This window comes from Cydia pomonella, chromosome 5 (assembly GCF_033807575.1).
Source record: "Cydia pomonella isolate Wapato2018A chromosome 5, ilCydPomo1, whole genome shotgun sequence".
Lineage (NCBI taxonomy): Eukaryota > Metazoa > Arthropoda > Insecta > Lepidoptera > Tortricidae > Cydia > Cydia pomonella.
In genome coordinates, this window is record NC_084707.1 from 24,965,876 (window position 1) to 24,988,227 (window position 22,352).

Below are 22,352 nucleotides of genomic sequence, written 5' to 3' on the forward strand. Positions count from 1 at the left end.
AGACATGACGAGCACACATAGACACTCAAACGATTTCCGTAGACCACCCAGTGGAATTACTTTTTCACCCGCAGCAGCAGGAATCATTATACCCAAATTTAAATTTCTCTCCAGCCAGTACATTTCTGAACAAAGAAACGCTCGGAACTCTTATCAGCGATAAAACTGCATAGGAATTTTTAATTAGGAAGAGTTAAAAGCATTTTCCGGCTAGGAGTAGTCCAATCAGTAAGATTCACACGTCAAATTACCATATAACAAAACCAACTGTTCTCTCCTCGCTACATAACATGCCACTTAATGTAATCGATACATTTATTCAAGTTCTATTTACTTTTTCATTTCTTGAACTAGTTTTGTTTCAAGTGGGTTTGAAAGTGTTTATAATTGGTCGAACGTTATCGAAAGTCTCTGTTTGTAAGATTGGGGGTACGTATAAATAATCAAAAAATCTTTAAGAACCCTTGATACCAGAATTTTGGAATCCATTCTTCACTGTTTTTTTTTTGACATATAGATTTTATTCTAGAAAGTATTTTTTATAAAATTTTCGTGTTTGACGATCCTTTTATGAAATTCTTATTATTAAGATTGACATATTATCTATAATAATATGTTTTTTAAGAACAGAAATAATTGCATCAATAAATTGTTTTGATATTTAGATTAAGAAGATATTTGTAAAACTTGACAATATAAAAGTGCCTGTTTCTAGGCCTATTGAATAAAAAATATATTGACTTTGACTTTGAATGTATTAACAGGCAATATGAAGGCGAGCCACACTCACCCTTAATATAATAATGAATTGGGTGTGTACAAACAGCGTTTTTGATTGGACTACTTTGGTTTTCCGCCGCCGTGATTCCATTCGCCTTTCCAATTAAAGTTGCGGCGTGACCTGTACATTTAAATTAGCTCTGTTTGTCTCGAAATCTGCTCTAACTTACTTAGCACTTTGATAGTAACGCAGAGTAACGGAAAGTTGGATGATCAGTTTGAACATCTGGTAATTATAAGTTCAAACGTGCTGTCAGGTGACTTAGGTTTGTCATTAAAATAGATACTTTTTATTTCATGAGAAATCTGGACGATTTTTTCATACAATCGAGGCGAAAAAGATATATTTTTGGAAGGTTCTAAACTCATATAGTAGTAAAAAACCGGCCAAGTGCGAATCGGATTCGTGCATGAACGTTTCCGTACCATTATCTATAAAAACGGCAAAAAAAACCCCGTTTGTTTCATGGGAGCCCTCTTAAATATTTATTTTATTCTGTTTTTATAGTATTTGTTGTTATAGCGGCAACATAATTGTTATTAAATTAAATTTAAATTGTTATAGCGGATTACAGAAATACATCATCTGTGAAAATCACGTCGCTAATGGGTCGCGTAAGGGAAAGTCGAAACAGCATTCTGAAGGTGATTGCGGACAGATTTAGCTGCCCCATAATGTGACATTGGATGGAGCAGGTCAGATCTACTTTGACCTATGTCAAGTAGGTCTGATTGGCATAGTATAACCTTTGTGAATAATATAGGTTTTAAGTTAATTTTACTAACCATATATGGACTTCTGGGTCTAAAATAAAGATATATTTAGTTATTTATTTATTTATTTACCCTTTGGGTAAGGAAAAAAGCGAATCGAAGGGGCTTAGTTTTAATCAAATTATGTAAAAATATAATTCATAATGTTCATCCAGAGAGTTAAATTTAATTTAAAAATGGTTTAACTTCTACATGCAAAATCTGATAAACATCAGCTAGAATTCACATTTTGTCCATCGAACTATTGCTTTTTTTTGGAGTCCATTAGACTAACGTTTTCCGTTCAAAACGCTTAGAGCCCTTGCTCTAAGCGATCAAGATACCTATAAGTGCCAAATGTTGTCGCTAAAAATCTATATTGACGAGTAACAGCTGTTTCTAGCGCTTGAGTAGAAAATGTCCGTAAAGGCTCTGATAAACTATTGACAGTTTTTTATTACTGATTTTTACACTGGAATTTTCAAACGAAGACTATTTTAACATTTTTACTCCAGTTTGGACGTCGTCTTTAATATCGGTTTTAATTTTGAAGTTGTTTTAAAATTCAACGAACGTAAAATTGGAAGATTATTTATAAATTCTCGTAATAATATACTGAATTATCTAATAAGATAGATAGATAGAATACTCATTATTGGTACACCTCAGTAAAAGATACAGCTTAAAGAAATTGTTATTTGTGCAACAAGAGAGGAAATTTGTTTTTTATTGCGAGTGTTGATTTTGAGTCCCGAGTAAGCGAAAGATTCTGTAATTGAATCACGAGCGAAACAGGTATGTTTCATATTATCTAATGGTATTTAATATGACACTGCTAAAGATTATTATTTTGCAGTAAAGATTTATGTAGGAGATTTTTATTAAAACTGATTGAACATAAAATGAGTAGATTAATTATACATTACTAGCATAAGCGACTGGCAAAATTTCACAAAATTTCACATAATTTCAAATAATTTCACATAATTTGCAGAGTTATATCTAAGATTACTTTGAGATACTAATAAAGTCATTCTACGTGTTATTAAAATAATGTAATACACGTAAAAAAAAACCGGACAAGTGCGAGTCGGGCCCCTCACCGAGGATTCCGTACTTTTTAGTATTTGTTGTTATAGCGGCAACAGAAATACATCATCTGTGAAAATTTCAACTGTCTAGCTATCACGGTTCATGAGATACAGACGGACGGACGGACGGACAGCGGAGTCTTAGTAATAGGGTCCCTTTGAGTACGGAACCCTAAAAACACGTTATTCAGTCGTTACGATAATGACAACCAAAACTATGCGAAAATGCGAGTCTGTCACACTTAAACTGCTGAATCAATTTGGATGAAATTTCACCACCGCCATCATCATCATATCAGCCTTTTATCGCCCACTGCTGGGCATAAGCTTCTCTTCTAGTGCGCCACTTATCCCGGTCCTGAGCCGATCACATCCAGAAGTGACCCGCGATTTTCCGAATGTCGTCCACCCAACGAGCTAACGAACGTCAGGCACTCTTTCCGTCAGAAAGCGGTCACCACCATTACCTTTCATTCACATAATTACTGAAAGTCATAATGTAATGATTGTCATATTATCATTAGCCATAATTCTGAAACCGTTAACTATTCAGAAATTTCCTTAGGTTATCCTATAAATAGATTAGGTTAGGTTTATTTTATGGCAATCCTGAAAAGTTACGCGTTTCTGAGAAAAACCAAATTATGGCTAACGAAAATGCGGACGATACATTATGACTTTAAACTTTATGGGAATCAATAGAGACCCGGCCTCCATTCATAACATTTTGGCCTACCTGCCATTACTTTATCTGGCAACATGTCCCGCCCAGCTCCATTTTAATTTAGTGATGTGTCCGACGTATTGCACATTGGCATTCCTCACTCGGTCTTGAAGTTTGATGCCGAGTATGGCGCCGAGATGAAATTTAATTTGATGGAAGTTTGAAGCCTGGTTCTCGAGCAAAGGGTAGTTTTTATCAATTATCATCATCATCATTCCGCGAAGACTAAGTTGCAGGCAGAAGTTAGTTCTCCATAGATACAAAATATTGAACCTCATTGGCTAAATAAAAAATAAATTAATATTATAGGGACATTCTTACATAAATACCCACGGTAAGCCAAGAAGGCTTGTGTTGTGAGTACTCAGACAACGATATATATTGTATAATACATAGAAAACATACATGACTCAGGAAAAATATCTGTGCTCATCACACAAATAAATGCCCTTACCGGGATTCGAACCCAGGACCCTCTGCTTCATAGGCAGGGTTACTACCCACAGGCCAGACTGGTCATCAAACGACTGAGTTAAGTGGATTAGTTTGCATTAGTTTAACCCTCCATGTCGCATAATACATCATTCTGAGCTGTTGGAGTTGTAACTTTCTGTTAATTAATTAACTTTCAATTTACACACGCCTAAAGGTCCATGTCCATTTAAGTAAAGATTATAAGATCATCATAAATTAAGTATTCTTTCTGTATTTATCAATAACTTAAAGAAAAACATAACTTTGATCACTCATGAACCATTAACACACGTACATAAGGCAGACACGTGACGCAACCGGCGGCCGGACGCCCGCGTCCGCCGGCGCCGGAAATAAGTCCGTTCCTTCCCAGCAGGAATATTCCTCTTATACTCTGAAATAGTAGCGAGCCTGTTCTTTAGTTACAACCTTCCAAAGGTTTTCACCTGATAAGTATTGAAGGCGAGAGCAAATGAAGATAACTCCCTGCCTTGCACAGCTAAACTCTGCGGACTGTCTAACATGTCTGACATGTCTGTCACGTTTTAACAAGTATGTAAGTGTGAAAGAGACAGGCGTAGTGACAGGTGATAAAAATGGAATCATGCTGCTACCGCTGGAATGAACAGTTACTTTTCGAACCTTCAAGAAAAGACCCTATTCCCATTTCAAAGGACAACATACTAGCAACCCCTCTGTGGTTGCAGATGACCAAAGGCAAAGGTAATTGCTTACTATCAAGCCATTCGTCTGCTTGTTTGCCCAATGTATCATTAAAAAAATCCAAACTTAGATAATGGCCGCCATCAACGCCATTTGCCCTGTCACTTTTTTTTATGGTCCATTGCGTTCTTGATTGATTGACGTACGTACGTATTTATGTAGGGTCTCTATAGTTTCCCATAAAGTTTTAAGTCATAATGTATTGTTTATCCGGATTTTTGTTAGTCATTATTTGCTTTCTCTCAGAAACGCGTAACTTTTCAGGACTGCCATAAAATGAACTAAACCTAACCTAACTTATCTATAGGATAACCTTACGAAAATTCTGAGAAGTTAACGGTTTCAGAATTATAACTAATGATAATCCGACAATTATTACATTATGATTTACAATAATTATGTCAAACAAATGGATCCGATTTATATTATATCAATTTCCTGACAGGAATTAATATTCAACCAGTAGCGCATCGTCGGTTCATTTCTACAAATAAAGTGTTTAACGATAACACTCATTTCCCATAGTTATCGTGATATCCATACATTATTTGCAGCAAATCAAAACCGATGAATGAAATGATATTATCATTAATTTAGCGAATAATCATTTCCGGCAAAAACAACACCAATGACAATTATTCGAAAGATAACGAGACGCACTAAAACACGCGCCGCGAATAACCCGAATTATCGTAAACTACCCCCGATACGCCAGAAACGTGACTTTTTGGCAAGCTATCAACTATCACGGATACAAACAAAAACAAACTCTATCACTAATAACAATACAAGTCAACGTAATAGCAAATTATATAGTCAATACATACAAGCGAACTTGAACTCTGTTCCAACAGTAGTAGAATCAAAACTGAGTATCGTTTTCGATGGTCAAGCATGACTTTTGTGTTTATCGCTTATATTTACGAGCTTAAAGTGGTAGTGATTCTGTTGAAGCGTGGATCATTGGCGTCGAACATGACGCTCTAATTCGGAATTTGTATTAGTGATTTGTAAGCTATATCTGACCCGCGAGTAATTACAGAGGTTCCGATCCGATCTAGTGATCCACAAAGCTGGCGTGCTTTCCATTTGTACGGGTGTAGCCGTGGTTTTACTGCTTTGTATATATGAGTATTATAGTCGTAAACATTGATTACCTTTTGGACAGCTACAGTTATATGAACTATTCCGATATTGTCGTAGTAATAGTAAACTATTTATTGTACAAAAACACAATGTGTCATTATGTCATAATAATAGTCACTTACTATTAGGAATAACTTATAAGTACAAAGACGAACTTTTAAGTTTGAGTTAAAGGTATACCTTTGAGGAGACCTTTGAATAGCTGAGAGGAAAAAATGAGAAGAGGATAATAAACGCAGCATCGTGTACAACATAACGAACCAGAAAGATACACAATATATGTGATAAACGTTTATATTACACTCAAATATAATAGGGAAGTTACACTAAAAATGAGAAATAAGTGAAAAAAATTGAATGAAAATCAGTGAGCAGACAGATAACTACAGTTTCTTCAACCTCCCCTTGAGCGACGCAACCAATTGTGGTTGTCGTTTTAGGAATATTTACCAAAATTTATTCAAATGCCTATATATATTATGGTGATTTAATTTAGCTTCAATAGGCAAATTGCCTTTCATGTTAAGTGTCAGTTACAGTCAATCCGGATTACTTTGATTGCTCGGGTAATATTGGACGACTCTAAATATACACTTTTCAAGTTAAGAATAATACGATTAAAATATTGGATATTTACCTGATCTATATCGAGAATAATTTGTATACGATACTGAATAACTTTACGTATGGGGTTGACGAAAACATGAAAAATATTTTGGCGGTTTTATTACGGCCAGATTTATTTATTGGATAAGCAGTATTTTGCAGTTTCGTTATTAAACCCATAGTGAAAATTGTTCTATCACCTCGCAAGGTTACTATTACTACTAATTTGATGTATATTTGTATATTATAATCACCAAAATAGCTTCCGCACCTAGCAGTAAAACACGCTTGCTATAGCTCTATGGGGGGCAGCGGCCGGGAAAGCGGCGCTTCGCGGCCTTTATTAGCCCCTTCATTAGACGGATGTTATTTGGATGTCGTGCGCGGCATAATTTATCACCGTGCCGCGTTAGGCTCCTGATTGAATTGTAACAATTTTGGGGCCAAATTGATTGCTGGATTTTTTTAATTTACTTACAATTATTGCGGGTCGGGTGATTTTGAAATGTAAATTTGGTTCAATTGCATTGTGGAATTTTATTTCTCTGTTTCGTTTTGTTTTTGTTTATGCCACAGTACCGGAAAGTTTTATTGGAGCTTAGAAATATTAGCGCACTGGAAATATTTCATTCGTGAAGCATTTTTTTAGTTAGAGTAAATAACATTGTTAAATAAAATTATGGATTATCATTGCTTGATCTTCTACAAATATAGTCTAAATAGTTTTTTTAGGTTTATTACACTGAAACGCTATTTTATGTAGAGGTACATAATTTAATCATATTTTTGCTTCCTTGGAGTGTTTCATATACTCTACAATGCTTTCATTTATGTTTTTAAAAGCGCGACCACTATTTGATTCAAAACACACAAGTCCATTTACACAAATCTTTTGAACTCCCCCTAGCGAACTCCTTAAAGAGTTCAGAGTTCATCCCGTTCATTAGAGAGAAACTAATCTACAAGATGGCGCTTTCATTATCCCGAAAGCATTCCGAGGACCCGACAGTCGGACGAAGGAATTTTTAAAGGCATTTCGTACGTTCCAAAGGGTGTCGGCTTATACAAGCCGCGGGCACCAACGAACGGTGAAATTACGGTGAAAAAACACCCAAAGCAATTTGTCTTAAGTGGCTACGGTGAAATATTCGGTAACTTTTAAAAGGTAGGGTTTTTTAAATGAATACGGGAAGTTCTTGTGCGTTAATTATTGCGTAACGAATAGGTGCCGCCTCGCTGCACCCTGAACCTAGGGAGAGGGTACAGATTTCAACATCCGCAATGCTGGAATTTGTTCGGTAATTTTAGCATTCACATCTGCGTTAATGATCGTTTCGGATCTCTTTGGAATTCTGTTCATTTTTATTTAGAAGCAATACCAGTTTATTTATTTTAGATATTTAGAATTCTATTAGAATAGGTAGTTAGTTATGGTGGGCATTATCCCCAAAGCGACAAACGTTGTGCCTATTTTGCGTGAAAACGAGGTAGCACTACTCTAGCCACCCCAGCTCTTCCACGAAACCTAGCAGTATCTTCAGGTTGCTAACTGCCTCCTTTAGTGTGTACGGAGTCCCTAGGTATTTGTTCCTGTATACTTCTACCTATTTACAATCTAGGAGAATATGTTTCGCTGTTTCTTCTTCTTGCATACAGGCTCTGCACATGGAGCTGTCCGTTTTACCAATATTATATATAGGTGTTGTTAATAATAATAATAAATTCCGAGAATAAATGAAAAGAAAAAGTTACTATAGTAGTTCAAATTAACAAAGAAGAGTAAAAAATCAATACAGAACAGCTAAACTAAAATATACCTATGCTATAAATACCAGAAAACATGACAATCTGTTACAACATGTTACAGAATCATGCTAAGTGGAAGCACGGAATAGGAAAGACTATCTACCTAGTACTAAGTAATTAAACTTCTTTTGATTGGCAGGACAGAACAACGGCAAGAAAATAGTTTATCCACGCATTTCAAAATATCCAAATCTACAAAAGTCAAAAATTATTCATCCACATCTGCTACTGAGTTACTGCCACGCCCTACAGGGGACGTGGAGTGCGAATCATGAACTTAGACAATGATTTCCTTAACGCGGATTAATTATTTTGCAAGTAAATAAGAGACACTTCAAAGCGGGGGCTTTTGTTTGATACCGTTTGTAAACAAATATTAATGAAATAGCTGAAGAGCTGTAGACTGGAAATAATTGCTAACATCTGGTTTAATTTCGACAGTGTTCATGGAATTTAATTTATGATTTGACATGAAAATTTCAAAAATAATCAAGACAAGAATTTTCAAGAATAGAATGAGCCTAAAATAGATGTTATGAATATTTTGAACGTCGTAGGACAAATCTTCGACAACGTCTTTGTTAAGCCTGAACATTCTAAACTATTATGACACTTTCTATTATTAAATTTTATTCCTTACGAGTATTCTGTTTGAATTGAATTTCCATACCAACTACAATAAGCCGTTATAATTTATAATTATTTTTAAATACCGTTGTAATTTACAGTTGTTTCCATAAAAATAGTGCCTCCATCAATTATTGGGATTAGATACCAAGCGGCCTCCAGGCTTCCATAAGCAGTGGCACAAAGCCGGGACAAAGCGAAGTAGATGATGATAATTATATTCTACTAATGTTTTAAATTATATGGGTGTTTTATATATAAAGCAACACCCATATAGTTACTATTTATATATTACATTTATCGTTGTCCAAGTACCCACAATACAAGCCTTCTTGAGCGTACTGTGGGGCTTAGTCAATTCATGTAAGAATGTCCAATATTTATTTATTTATTTATATCCAAAGTGAGCAAAAGAGTATTTTGAGTAAAACATTGCACTTTTTTTATATTCATATACATTTCACTCAGACGAAAAGCTTATAAGAACATTCACCACGTTTGTCTGATTAAATCCAGTTCGACCAAATCCAGAATCCACCCTCATGAATTAAGGATGCCCGCGTGATATGAAGTTCTTCCAACTTCGTACACAATGCAACGGCGAATACACTATGCTAATGAATAACTCCATTGATAAGCGGGCTTAATCCAAAACTTTGCGAACATGTCGCTTATATGAGCCAGGAGTTTAAGAAAGATATACAAGAAGAGAATTCGAGGAAGATAAACTATAAGTTATACTGTGAATACAATGTTCCCTCTCCGAGATAGTTGAAGTATTCCAGTTTGACTTTGAACACGTTCTTATAATTAATACTTAAACTTAACCGGTGACTACCTATAGGTAGTACCGTTTTGTCGGTATACTGTAAAAAGTAAACAAAAATCTCCGTTTCCTTGATATAAATTAAAGTATACTTTGAAACAAAAAATGTATGGAAACAATCTATGAATAAAGTTAAAACCTAATTATGCGATAAGTAGATGATATTTGTGAAATTTAAAAAAATAATAAAAACAAAGTAGCGGTCAATTTTAAGTATTGGAATCTTAAATTTTGTGAAATATGTACAAAAGATATTTATTTAATAATAAAGTTACCGTTCTTATACTTTAAACCGCATTAGTTTAACCATCTCATCTCGAAGAAGAAATTGTGACAGACCCTATTAATTAATCATCCCACTCTGATGACTGGTCTGGCCTAGTGGGTAGTGGCCCTGCGTATGAAGCCGAAGGTCTTTGGTTCGAATCCCGATAACGACATTTGTTTGTGTGATAAGCACAAATATTTGTTTCTGAGTCACTGGTGTTTTCTATGTATTTAAGTAAACATATGCCTTCTTAAGCTACTTAAGCTTATGCAACGAGCGATAAGCAGTCCCAACAGCTTTCTGAAAGTATTATCCGATAGATGCGACTGTCGAATATGGAGGCACCTGGTAGTTGTGACTGGGCGACCTGTACGTTGTTTTGTTACTTTTTAGTTTAGTTTAGTTGTAATTAGTAAATACTAACACTAGTTATTAGGTACGTAGCTTAGATAAACTAACAAAATCTATGGATTGTAAAGATCTGAAATAAATGATAATTTAATTTAATTTAAGCTTACTGTGAGGCTTAATCAACCTGTATAAGGACAACCTGTATATGTTTGAAATGCGAGTCATAAGTGTCAGGTACAACAGTATGAAAGAAAGAAAATGTTGCTTATAAAATGTTAGTAAATTTGTAGTCACACCCGTATATTACAAGACTCGGCTAAATTAATTCCCCTATCTAGCTCACAGTCATCTTCACGCTAAAACTTATTCACAAGATTAAACTTCTTGAGTGCCTAACTCGCGAAAAAATATTTAAAAAGCTATCAAAAATTTGTCCACTTGGTAATTTACGAACTGGCGAAGTTCCAGTGTTTTATATAAGATAGGAGCATGGATTACCTTCTATAGATTCCGCAATATTCCGCATTTAGAAGCATATTATGCAGACTTGCAGCTACCATACATGCGCTTTTACTTTTAAATTACTAAATACGCCAAAAGTTAAGACTGTTTCGTAACATTCTATATAATTTTATATTTTTTTGTTTCTCCATTTTGTTACAATCATAGAATGTTACATTTTCAACGTAATCAAATGGACCCAAAAAAGTGGTGCCATTTTTTTTCGTTAAGGTTAGAAAGAGTTTGTAATTAGGACTAGAAATATAATGAAAATTCCTAGTTATAAAAAAAGTTTCAATAGGAATGCCGTCACAACTAAAATAGTAGCGATCTTACAGGTACTCACAAAATTATGTATTTTTATGCGGCATCTATAAGTTATCCGATTGAGGGCGATGACGCCACGAATATTGAGATTGAGATCACCGGAGAACCTCGTTACGTACTCTTAAAACTTGTAACTGTGAAGCCAACTTAGTTTACGGCTTTAAACAATGCGTCATGGTCTTCATTTTACGCTTCATGTAAAAAGTAACGCTTAGTCTTGTGTTACTTAGCTATTTGAAGTATACATTTAGGTATAGATGGCTTAAAATAGGTCACAATATTTTGAAATAGTCACTGGCTGTCAAAGTGTAGTATTAAATCCATTAACACTTTCATTGCCAAACGACCAATTCCCAATGCATAATAAGCACACATACGTGTTCTTGGCAGTTAATGTGTTAAAACAGGAATAATAGTTAAACCTCTTGTCTTAATCATGCATTAAGATCCTGACCAAATTTTCGGTCATCTTTTCGCAGTTTTTTGAAAACGATTTTACTGCTCTATACAGCATAATCCACAATGTTTATCAACACAACAGACAATAATTAAATCATTTTTACGAAGTTGCTTCTGATTTAACGGTTACCAAAATAGATGGGGCTCCACGTTGGGCGCCACTATTATGTATTGAAATTAGATATATCTGAATAAGGAAGGCTGATTTTCATTTATTTATTTAAACATTATTGCACAATACATGAAAGTACAAATGGCGGATTTAGTGCCAGAAGGCATTCTCTACTAGTCAACCATAGGCTAAACCGAAAGATTGAGAACAGATTAAAATTAAAAATATTTCATTTCGAAACCATAGAATACGATATATTAATAATGTATACAGAATAAATTTAAAAAGGCAATATGCACGTGTAGTTTTTGTTGGCTTTTGATTTAATTCTAGACGGTAGTGTTTCTCTCTGGAGTACACTTTTCATTTCTTCACTTAAGCATCAAACTTCCCAGCGAAGTAATTAAAAGTGTATAACTCTTGCCACAAAAATAGCCTCGTCTGTCACCGCACGCTAGGCGAGTAGAAGGCCGATTCTGTTGTAACATGTTGATATTGTTTTCATCTTATTATGAGACGATCTTCAGTGTCATCAGGCATCTCAGGCGCATTCATAAGTGCGAGCAAATGCCTTAATGAGACGACTCCTGATTGTACCCCTTCAGGAACAGTCAGTGTTTGTGGCTCATGATCAAAACTCTTAAAACAGAAACAGCCTCCCGTCTGCCACCGCACTCGGCGAGTAGTTCGGGGACTTCGGCAATTATCGCCGTCGGCTGCACTCCGACGCCTGATTGTGGTGAAACTCCACGGAGTGGACAAAAACTTAATGAATGGGATCAGTGATGAATGGACTTGGAGTCAATCGCAATTTACTTGATTAGTCATAGTTAACATTAATTAAGTATTTTTTCAAACAAATTAAATCGATACGATAAATAAATACGAGAATAACGGCAATCCAACGTAGCAGAATTGCAGGTATGTTTGGATCCACGGCAAACTTTATCTAGAGCCTTGACTTGAATTATTGACTAACCAACCCAAACATAATATATCTTACGGTTAGGATAGATAATTAATTGTGTTCATTGAAAAGAACCACCTTTAATACAATAAATAAATATTTGGAGTCAACCTTACACGGATCGACCTAGCACCAAACTAAGCAAAGCTTGTACTAAGGGTACAAGGCGACGATATTTATACTTATATAGATACATTCATACTTAGATACGTACATAGAAAATATCTACATCTCAGGAACAGGTGATAAACACAAATAAATAAATGCCCTGACCGAGATTCGAACCCGAGACCTCCAACTATTTTAATCCCAATACTCCTTGTCTGTTCATAACCGTTAGGTACTTTTTTTTACCTTAACAGGTGGCCATATTTTGAAATACTCAAATCAACCAGTCTTTTATAAAAGCCGTATACAATTTATTTTGTTATAATTGTAGAACAATTTCAGAAAATATGCCTTGCATTGTTTTACTCATACTTTACTACTTCAACTCATAATAGCGGTAACTCGCAATGTAGCAACTTTGTTGCGAGGGGTATAACTTTTCCATGGAAATATGGCTAGCAATGAATTAAATTAATGTTGTTTTTATTTCTCACAGTTTAATTGAGTATGTGTGTTGTGTAGTACGTATGTAGGTCAAATTTTATGTTGGGAAAAGAATAAAGAAAGTACGATGATGGCAAAATAAGAAGGGGTTTAAAAACAGTACCTTGTCAGTGAGATAAAATTACTTGTGATTCCCTCGTAGAGCGGGCCCGCTGGATTTTCTATAATCTTCTAGTCATCTTTCTTTACTTATTTGTTTTACAAGGGGACAAAGTTGTTTAACCGCTCGTGCTAATATTGATACCCGAGCAAGCGAAAGATTCCAAATTTAACCACGAGCGTAGCGAGTGGTTCGAGAAGTGGAATCTTGAGCGTTGCGAGGGTTTCAAGGCACGAGGGTTAAACAAACTTTGACTCCGAGTGAAACACAACATTTTTCACCACACCTACGCGAGGAAAATACTAACTATGAAATACCAAAAAAAAAACAAATCAAATCCAAATGAACTTAATTAAAAAATTATCATCCAAAATCATCATTTAAAAGTCAATTCTACCAGCTAACATAAGGAAATGACTCAAATTTTGCATCTGATTACTTTGCCCCACATGTGGATAATATGCAACTTTCTCATTAGTTTTTGAACAATCAAGTGGGCCTTTACCAGTTGATGTGGTGAAAACAAATTAATTATGTCACTGTCCATTTACAACAAAGTAAAATGCATAAGGCGGAAGGTCCGAAGGGACTGATATTTCAACTTTAAGGGCCTACGCTAGCTGACGCGGACGATTTGTAGGTGAAATCCGCCGCACGCGTCTGCTTCAGTTAGCGTTGCTCATACTATTTTTCGTTAACCCGCTAAGCAACACCGACTACACAATACTCCAGCAACTTAACAACAAAGTGCCAGAGAGCTGGCCTAGACTCATTTTAGGTCATTGAGTAAACTTGTGTAAGGCTTCCTTCCTCATTGGTAGCGAAGTTTACCGGCTGTTCTCCGAGCTTACAACCCTAAGCGTCCTGGAGTTGTGTTCTTACTCACTAGCAAGCACTGGCGAGTAGAAATAAAACTTAAAACCTACATTTGAATGATGTCATTCTGTTCTCATTTGTCCATCTGTCTCGCTCACACTACAGACAAATCCAAGCAAAATTAAGGCGCGAATGATAATTAAATAAAAACATTTACGATATATTATTTGATCTCAAGTGTACCTACGTTCGAATTGAAGTCATGTCAGTGTCGCTTTCTATGGTCCTTTGAGGATATAATTTCTATATAGGACCAAGATTTATTCAAAGAAATAAGAGACAAATCCAGAACTTTCCACTCAAAATGCTTCGTATTAAATGGCCTCACATATGTGACAACTCCTAAGTGCTGAAAACTTGAATAAAGTCAGACCACGCTAAGTATTCATGCCAAGTGCTATGTCAAGTATGGAGCGTTTAGGGATATACGAGTATATGCGTTCTTGCTGCCAAGTTTCTGCCAAGTTAGCGTGATCAGTCTAGTTGTAAATCTAAACTATTATTATATTCATTAAATATTGCATTTTTAATATCACAAATTAAATTACATAATGTTACCCACATTTTGAAATTTAATTTGCGATAGTAAAAATACATAAAGAGTAGCAGGCGTACATAGGCTACGGAGACTGCTTACCATCAGGCGGGCCGTATGCTTGATTGCCACCGGCGTAGTATAAAAAAAGCTAAAATTCCTTGTAATTCAATTATATAATAATAATAAAAAATAATTCAGCCTATATACGTCCCACTGCTGGGCACAGGCCTCCTCTCATGCGCGAGAGGGCTCGGGCTATAGTCCCCACGCTAGCCCAATGCGGATTGGGGACTTCACATACACCTTTGAATTTCTTCGCAGATGTGTGCAGGTTTCCTCACGATGTTTTCCTTCACCGAAAAGCTAGTGGTAGCCGAGTGGATATGACGTCCGACTTTCAATCCGGAGGTCGTGGGTTCAAATCCTGGCTCGTACCAATGAGTTTTTCGGAACTTATGTACGAAATGTCATTTGATTTGTAATTCAATTAATTATTAAAAATTCCACGTTGATGAAGATTTCATTATCGTGCATCGTTATCAAACGTTTAAAATTAGAGTGGCGGAATGCAGTTGGCTACAATTTTTTTTTATGAAACTCAACATCCCTATTAGCATGGCTTGCAATTGCAATAACACCCCTGTTTAGCGCTTACAATGTTGTAGAAACAACCTGATTTCCCTTCGTTTAGACCTATTAGTACTGACAAGCACTAAAAGACTTTGTTTAACACTTGTTTTTACTGCTTAAAAGAATCTTGAAAGCTGAAGTGCAATTTTGTTGTGAGATCTACCTAATCACTACTCACTATAAAACGAAGTCTCCCGCCGCGTCTGTCTGTATGTATGTTGAAGATAAATTGTATAACTACTGGACGGATTTCCATGCGGATTTTAGCTATCAATAGAGTTATTCTTGAGAAAGGTTAAGGTGTATAATTTTTAAGATTTTGTGTCACCCGTGCGAAGCCGAGACGGTAGTAGTCTCTAATAGTGCTGCTTTTGGGCATGACATGTAAAGTTCCTTGTTTTTTATATTCTTTATGGTTGTTCTGTTGTCTTTTTTTAGGGTTCCGTAGTCAACTAGGAACCCTTATAATTTCGCCATGTCCGTCTGTCTGTCTGTCTGTCTGTCTGTTTGTCTGTCTTTCTGTCCGAGGCTTTGCTCCGCTGTCGTTATTATATCACTTGTATGGTGCCTGTTATACGGTCATATCTTATACAACCAACTTTTCGAGAAATCGTATCTCAAAGGTGACTTCATTTCTTTGGGCAATACAATAAAAGTTGAAGACTCTTACTTATATAATCCCGTTTTTTTTCTTATTTGAGTTTAACGTAAACGTAAAAATTAGCTTTGGATTCCCTTAACTTTGCGACGTCTACACGAAAGACGCGAGCGAGTTAAGAACACAATAAAATGAGTATTAGCCATGTGGTTTGTCTCAGTAAATAGTTCATCGGTAGACTATGACTATATGGATATGGATTAAATTGCACTGACCTGTACAAAGGGATGCCAGCATCATCTCGGAACCAGAACACCATGTAGACCTTGTCGTTGGCCGCGGTGCCCAGGTCGCAGGGGAACTGCGCCACCATACCCTCTACGGCTTGAACGTCCACCGTTCGCACGCCCGCTGCAACAGAAAAAATACCTTCAAACATTCTACAAAAACTACTACTTTTTGGTGATTTAACACGTATGGAAGCTATGTTTATAAGCTGGAGGAATCTGTATTATACACTGTTCAATTTAAAGGTAAGTTATCAAACTTAATCATGCCAAATATCATATCATATCATCTTCTTAGATTTATTTGAGGTGTTAAAAAATTTCGTCACGTACTCGACAATATTCTGGAATACAACCCATTCAACGAAAAATGACTGCACTAAACAAAATGCGATCAGTATGCCAGTACAGCAGTGACAGCATGGTTTCATTTTTATCGCTTGACACTATGCCTGTCACTTTTGCACTTACATACTTGTTAGAATGTGACAGGCATCGTGACAAATGATAAAGAGCCGACCATCTTAGCCCTACAGTACTGTATTCCAGTTGATTATTTTTATTTCATTTCAACCATGGTGTAAATTCTTTACGTTCCATAGAATGGTTAGTAACATAAATAATCAATCAAGATACTTATAAGCTAATGTTAGTATTTTCAAAATCATAATTTTACAAATAATAATAAATAAATCAAATAAAAACTTATAAACTACCTAAGTGGAGCGCGAGACATGGAGCTGCGTCCAGAGACGCATCAACGCAGAATCCCATTATCAATTGTAGCTTTCCTAGACAAAATGCACGGGCTAGGATAAAAATACCCGAATTACTTTGAACGGGTAGTCTAATAGAGAAATCGCTGTAATCTATATAAAAAAATTAACCAATCACGTGCCGCTACACTCCCATAGAAAAGATTAAAGGGGCGCAGGGAACGGGATCGCGCGCAGTCTCGCGTTTATGTATTTTGTACTACATTTTTGTCTACTGAAATACTTACCAATTTTTACTAACTATTTAGGTTTTATAGTAAAAAAAGTATTATTTTAGATGACTCGTAGAAAAAGTATTGTATACAATAGTGATATAATCAAGCTTTTCAATCTTGTACATTGCTTAGGCAACTCAGCAAGCTTCGTTGCCTAAGTACGGTACTCGACTGAAAAGCTCTCTATTATATCACGATTGTATAAAATACTATTAAAGTGCACTCCTTATAAAGGTAAAGGACAAGAAACTGTAACAGAAGATATAAAATTGGAGAGGATAAATGATCGGACAGTTTGGACACCTTATACGACTTGCACGACTTCAGTATTTGTCAGAGGAATACGAGTTTTGCGGATAGTTTCGAGCACTTTGCACTTTTGCAGCCAAGTATGCATAAACCTTTGGTTCAGGTAAAATATTGTTCTACTTTAACTATGGACACTTATAACTTTCAAGCTATAAGCGGACAACGGGAAAGAGAAGGGGCTAACAGAAGCGGGCAATTTAAGTCGTGGAATTTTTTATAATGTACAAATATCACACAGATCCACCGTATAAACACACTATATACTGATGAAAGGAGATTCCTTTATGCCACCTAAATATGATGCGAAATCAATATTCGTTTACAAGACTATTATAAATTATCGTCGATAGTATGTCAAAATATGATTCTGAATTAGAAAAATCTGCGAAATGATTGTATAGTAAAGGATACTATACAAAGCTAATTGTGACACATTTCTGCCAAGTAACGTTATGCAATACTAAAATATGCTAAAAACCCTCAAGGTTACAAAGTTTTTGGCAAATATTTCATTTTTGGTACAAGCTTTTATCGCTGACTGTGTTTTTCTTTCCACAGGCAACTAATACTCATCGAGCCAATTCTAAAAACCCCAAACACATTGCTTTATCACAGAGTTCCATAATATTGCATTATCACCCAACTTACATATGTATGCTCAGCTCAATCGGAATCCGCGGAGTGGATCAAATTTAACTAGCAAGACTTGATTACCGACAGACAACGGAACAGTTGAAACTAAATAAAAGCTTGTAATAGCTGTATGCCGACTTATATGCGTACGTATTCATTTATAGTTATGATATTACCTACAATGTTAAGCCATAAATGCTATTAAATTTTATAAAAGTATACATGTATCGCAACACATTGCGATCACCAACTTGACAGCTGACGACGGTAATAACAGCGTGTCGATTCTGGCAAAAATCCCCCAAATTCCGCACACTACTATTTTTGTGTGTCATATGCAACCTCGCTCCAATTTCAACGTGGCGCGCCACGATAACGCGAACACGCCCGAAAGCGAAATTAACTGAGCGTTAATTAAAATTGACCGAATGCTCTGAAATTGGCTCCATAAGTAATTAAAGGATTGGTCTTAACTTTTTCACATTTGACGGCCTACCATAGTTTTGTTCTGTTCACGGTTTCTTTAGTCGGCAGTGACCTTGCCTTTGAAGCTGGAGGTCCCAAGTTCAAACTCCAAAGACATTTGTTTGTGTGCTTATCAGTATCACAAATATATTTTCCGGAGTTGTGGATGTTTTCATCGTCTAGACTGGTACCCACAACACAAGCCTTATTGAGCTTAATGTGGGGCTAGGTCGGTTTGTATAAGATCGATTTATAACATTTATAAATATAAAGATAGTTTATGATTCAAGTAGGCATATTACAATGCGCTTATGAACGTCAAATAAAGCTACACCGGCTCTAACCCTAGAAGATTTAAACCCCCCTCAATTGGAGGAGAGTATCCCAATATGGACTGTCAAGAAACTATATATATTTATACTTATAATTTACAAATTCAAAAATTAAGACTGGTTAGCACATAAAAATAATTTAAGGATACCAAAAATATTGGTCGTAATAAAAGTACGAACGAGATAACAGACCAGAATTAACATTCCCAGATCGGTATTGGATCTTGACTGTCACAAAACTTACAAAAGAAAACTTTAACACGTTCTCTTTGGTTTACAAGTAGGTACTTATGAAAACCAGTTATTTTAGAAAATTATGTTTGGAATAGGAGATTATAATTTATTATAGTATAAATTTGTGCCATTTTCAATCAAAAGGGTACTTATCGTCGGGTGTCAATAAAGCGCTATTACTTCAGTTTTAAAATATATAGCTTCAAATTGAAATCCATCTTATGGACAACCGTCACATATATTAAAATTGGTTAAGTACTTTAATTACCTATCATTAAATGATTCTGATGTCATAAGTCATACGTATTAGAACTTTAATCATAATAATTTTACCCATGACTGGGTTTCAGTGTAGATGTACAAACCACACAACATGTTATCAAAGCTCTCAAAACGGCCTCCCTACGTGTTGGATCTGCAATAAATCTGCATCCCCACACACGCTTTATAAATGGCCGGGATCGTAAAACCCAAGAATTTCTAACGGCTACAAATAAAAATATTTATTGCACTCTACGGATAAACAAATTCAGAGTACATAATACAGTCTTAGAACTTTCAACGTTTTAGAACTTCCTAAATAACCCCCTCAAACTATTGTCCCCAATCATTTACGCAAATCTAAAATAGTTGCTCGAAAATCTAAACCTAATAATGCCACTTATTATTGTCCAACTCAGTTCCAAGTGCCGTAACTTCCACCCGGAACTTGGGCCCAGCTCGTTATCATGTTAATGGCCTCGTGTACTGTATTGTTTCTGAACCTCAAGAGACCTTGGATAGTTACTATTCGGTTGTAGGAATTAATAAGTTTTGATCATAGCAGCGGAGTTGTGTTGATATTGAAATAAATTATAAACACGTACGCTGGTGCCGAAGTTGGTGAATACTAAAGTAGTTCGAATTTGATCAGTGCGTCTTGGGTAAATGTTTGGTTCGCGTTGGAAAGCAAGTGTGTGGTTGAATACGATTTTAACGTTTCCGATGAAGCTCAAAATTTAAAAACCAAATTTTTATTCATCTATAGACACCAAGTTTTGGTTATCGAACGATCTTTTTTAAAATTCTTCTTGTTTACTTTAAGAGCAGGGCTCTTGTCGGTGCAGTCTGATAAAGTTGTGTCCTTGGTCGATCCGAAGCCAGCCAATTAAAATTTCATCAATTATCTACTTATCTTAACCCATATAAGCCTAAAACTGGTCTGAACTTCATGAGGTTACATAATAGAGATAGATCTTGCTAATTTTAATGAATAAGAGCTAGTCTATGCACTGAGTAAAAAAAACAAATGGAGAAGTTGAACTGAAGTTCAGGCTAAAAACGGTGGTAGATTTTTACATTAAGTTTCAACAAATTGAGAAATGAATATAGAGATATTCATGGTATATTACATTCATTCGTGACAAGACAGAGGTCTTGTTTTGTAATATACCACGTAAATAAAAACCTGCGAAACCAAAACAAAATAATACTTTGCACTGCAAACTATTGAATCGTTCAATACAAAGTCGCTTAAGTAATATAACATTCTTTATCCACTATCAGAACCGGCAAAAGCACGCAAAAGTTCCAATGTTGACTGAGTGCTCCACTCAGAGTGTAATCAAACTTAACCTCCCATTCGCGAGTGAGCGAGTGAGTGAGTGAATGATAGACCGGTTCGTGAGTGAGCAATAGACTGCGGTTCAAATGTCTCAGTAATCTCCTGTCATCAGGCTTAAGGATGTCATGTGACAGAGTCGAAGGATATTTATATGTAACGGCTATGATACGATTCCTGTAATGTAAGAAGTATTAAATTCGGCTTTTGTAAGTGACTTATTTCATTGTTGCGATTTTAAATGCAAAAGTATTTCTTGCGTCAAGATTGATTCTATTCTTATATAACTAATAGGTATTACTACACTCATTAAGTCCACTCAAGTCCGTTAACTTGTTTTTAACGTTTTTTTTTTTTGTTCTACTATGCTCAGTATTTTAGAGCTGCTCAAATAATATCTTCATCGTTGTTGCTTGACCATGATCTTGTTTGTGGAAATGTAGAGTATGAAGCGTTGCGTTTACAAGCTTAGTAAACATTTAAACTTAGTTAACAAGTTTACTTTTATTACCTATCTACATCGTAAAGCTTTATTAATGCTACAAGTTACAAATAGCCACTGAATCATGATTATACTGCCTTAGATACTTTGCCTACTTTCTTCATAGTTTTTGTTAATACATCAAATTATTTTCATACATAGAGAAACGTGAAATAAGCTTAATAATATATGACTGACGACAGCTTAAATTCAAGCCCTAGAATTAGTTTGCCTAATTGGACCTTGGGTGCCTATTTATTCTGTTCCTCGCGCTGCCGCGATTTTGCCCTCTCAGGCCACGCACTAGGTATTGCGGGTCCTTTGACTCGTGTCGAAAAACCGTTAAAATAGCGAGAGTTGGGCATGATGAGGAGCATTACGTGTGACGGGTAGCGTTCGCACACTACGTCTCTGCCTACTTTCTCACTACTTCAGATGCCATTCGACGAGTGTGTGGCGGTATTAGGAAGCAACCGAGAAAATGTCAGTCGAAGAATCGTGTTGTATAAACGTCCTGTCATGTGATAAAAATGCAATATCACTTGTAGCTCACCGAGTTAGGATCCTGTAATGAGCATGCTTTGTCACCTCGCCGTGTTCCTAGCGCTCAGGGTAATGTGAGTCGAACGTGGTTTTACAGTATGTGGATCTACACGCCGCTCCGATTTGCGAGCGAGACAGCATTAATCACGTATAGCGATGTCCCACTCGGACACCTGAGCGCGGAAGTATCTGCATTCAAATTGCAGACCGCCTTAGACCAGTAAAAACCCTGGGGTGAGTAATGTTTTGAGTGAAAACTAAAAACATATGTTCAATTAACATAAAAACGAATTGCATAATTTCAAGTTATATAAAAATAAGTGATCAAGCTGCATAAAAGTAAAATGCATCAACACTTTTTTACAATATTATTAAGTATAATATATCAATTTGCAAAACTACACGTTGCTTAATGAACAACGATATAATATTATAGTCACGTCATATAATGTTTATACTTTTCATATACAAAGAGGGCCTGCCAAAAAATTTGCAAATTCAATAACGAATAATAATAATTTGACGAAGCCCCGCTTCACGGAGCTTCTATTCCCCTCTGAGGGGATAAAAGTAACTAACAAA

The 22,352-nt window shown here is 35.8% G+C and overlaps 1 protein-coding gene across 1 annotated transcript in view; it reads right to left on the reverse strand.

Moving 5' to 3' along the window:
- The window catches only part of LOC133518145 (nephrin), a 732,429-nt gene that overhangs the window by 430,385 nt on the left and 279,692 nt on the right, over positions 1-22,352 (reverse strand). Inside the window, exon 3 of the mRNA XM_061851736.1 lies at positions 16,171-16,306. Coding sequence (XP_061707720.1) covers positions 16,171-16,306 — 136 coding nt within the window. The remainder of the gene's footprint in view (positions 1-16,170; positions 16,307-22,352) is intronic.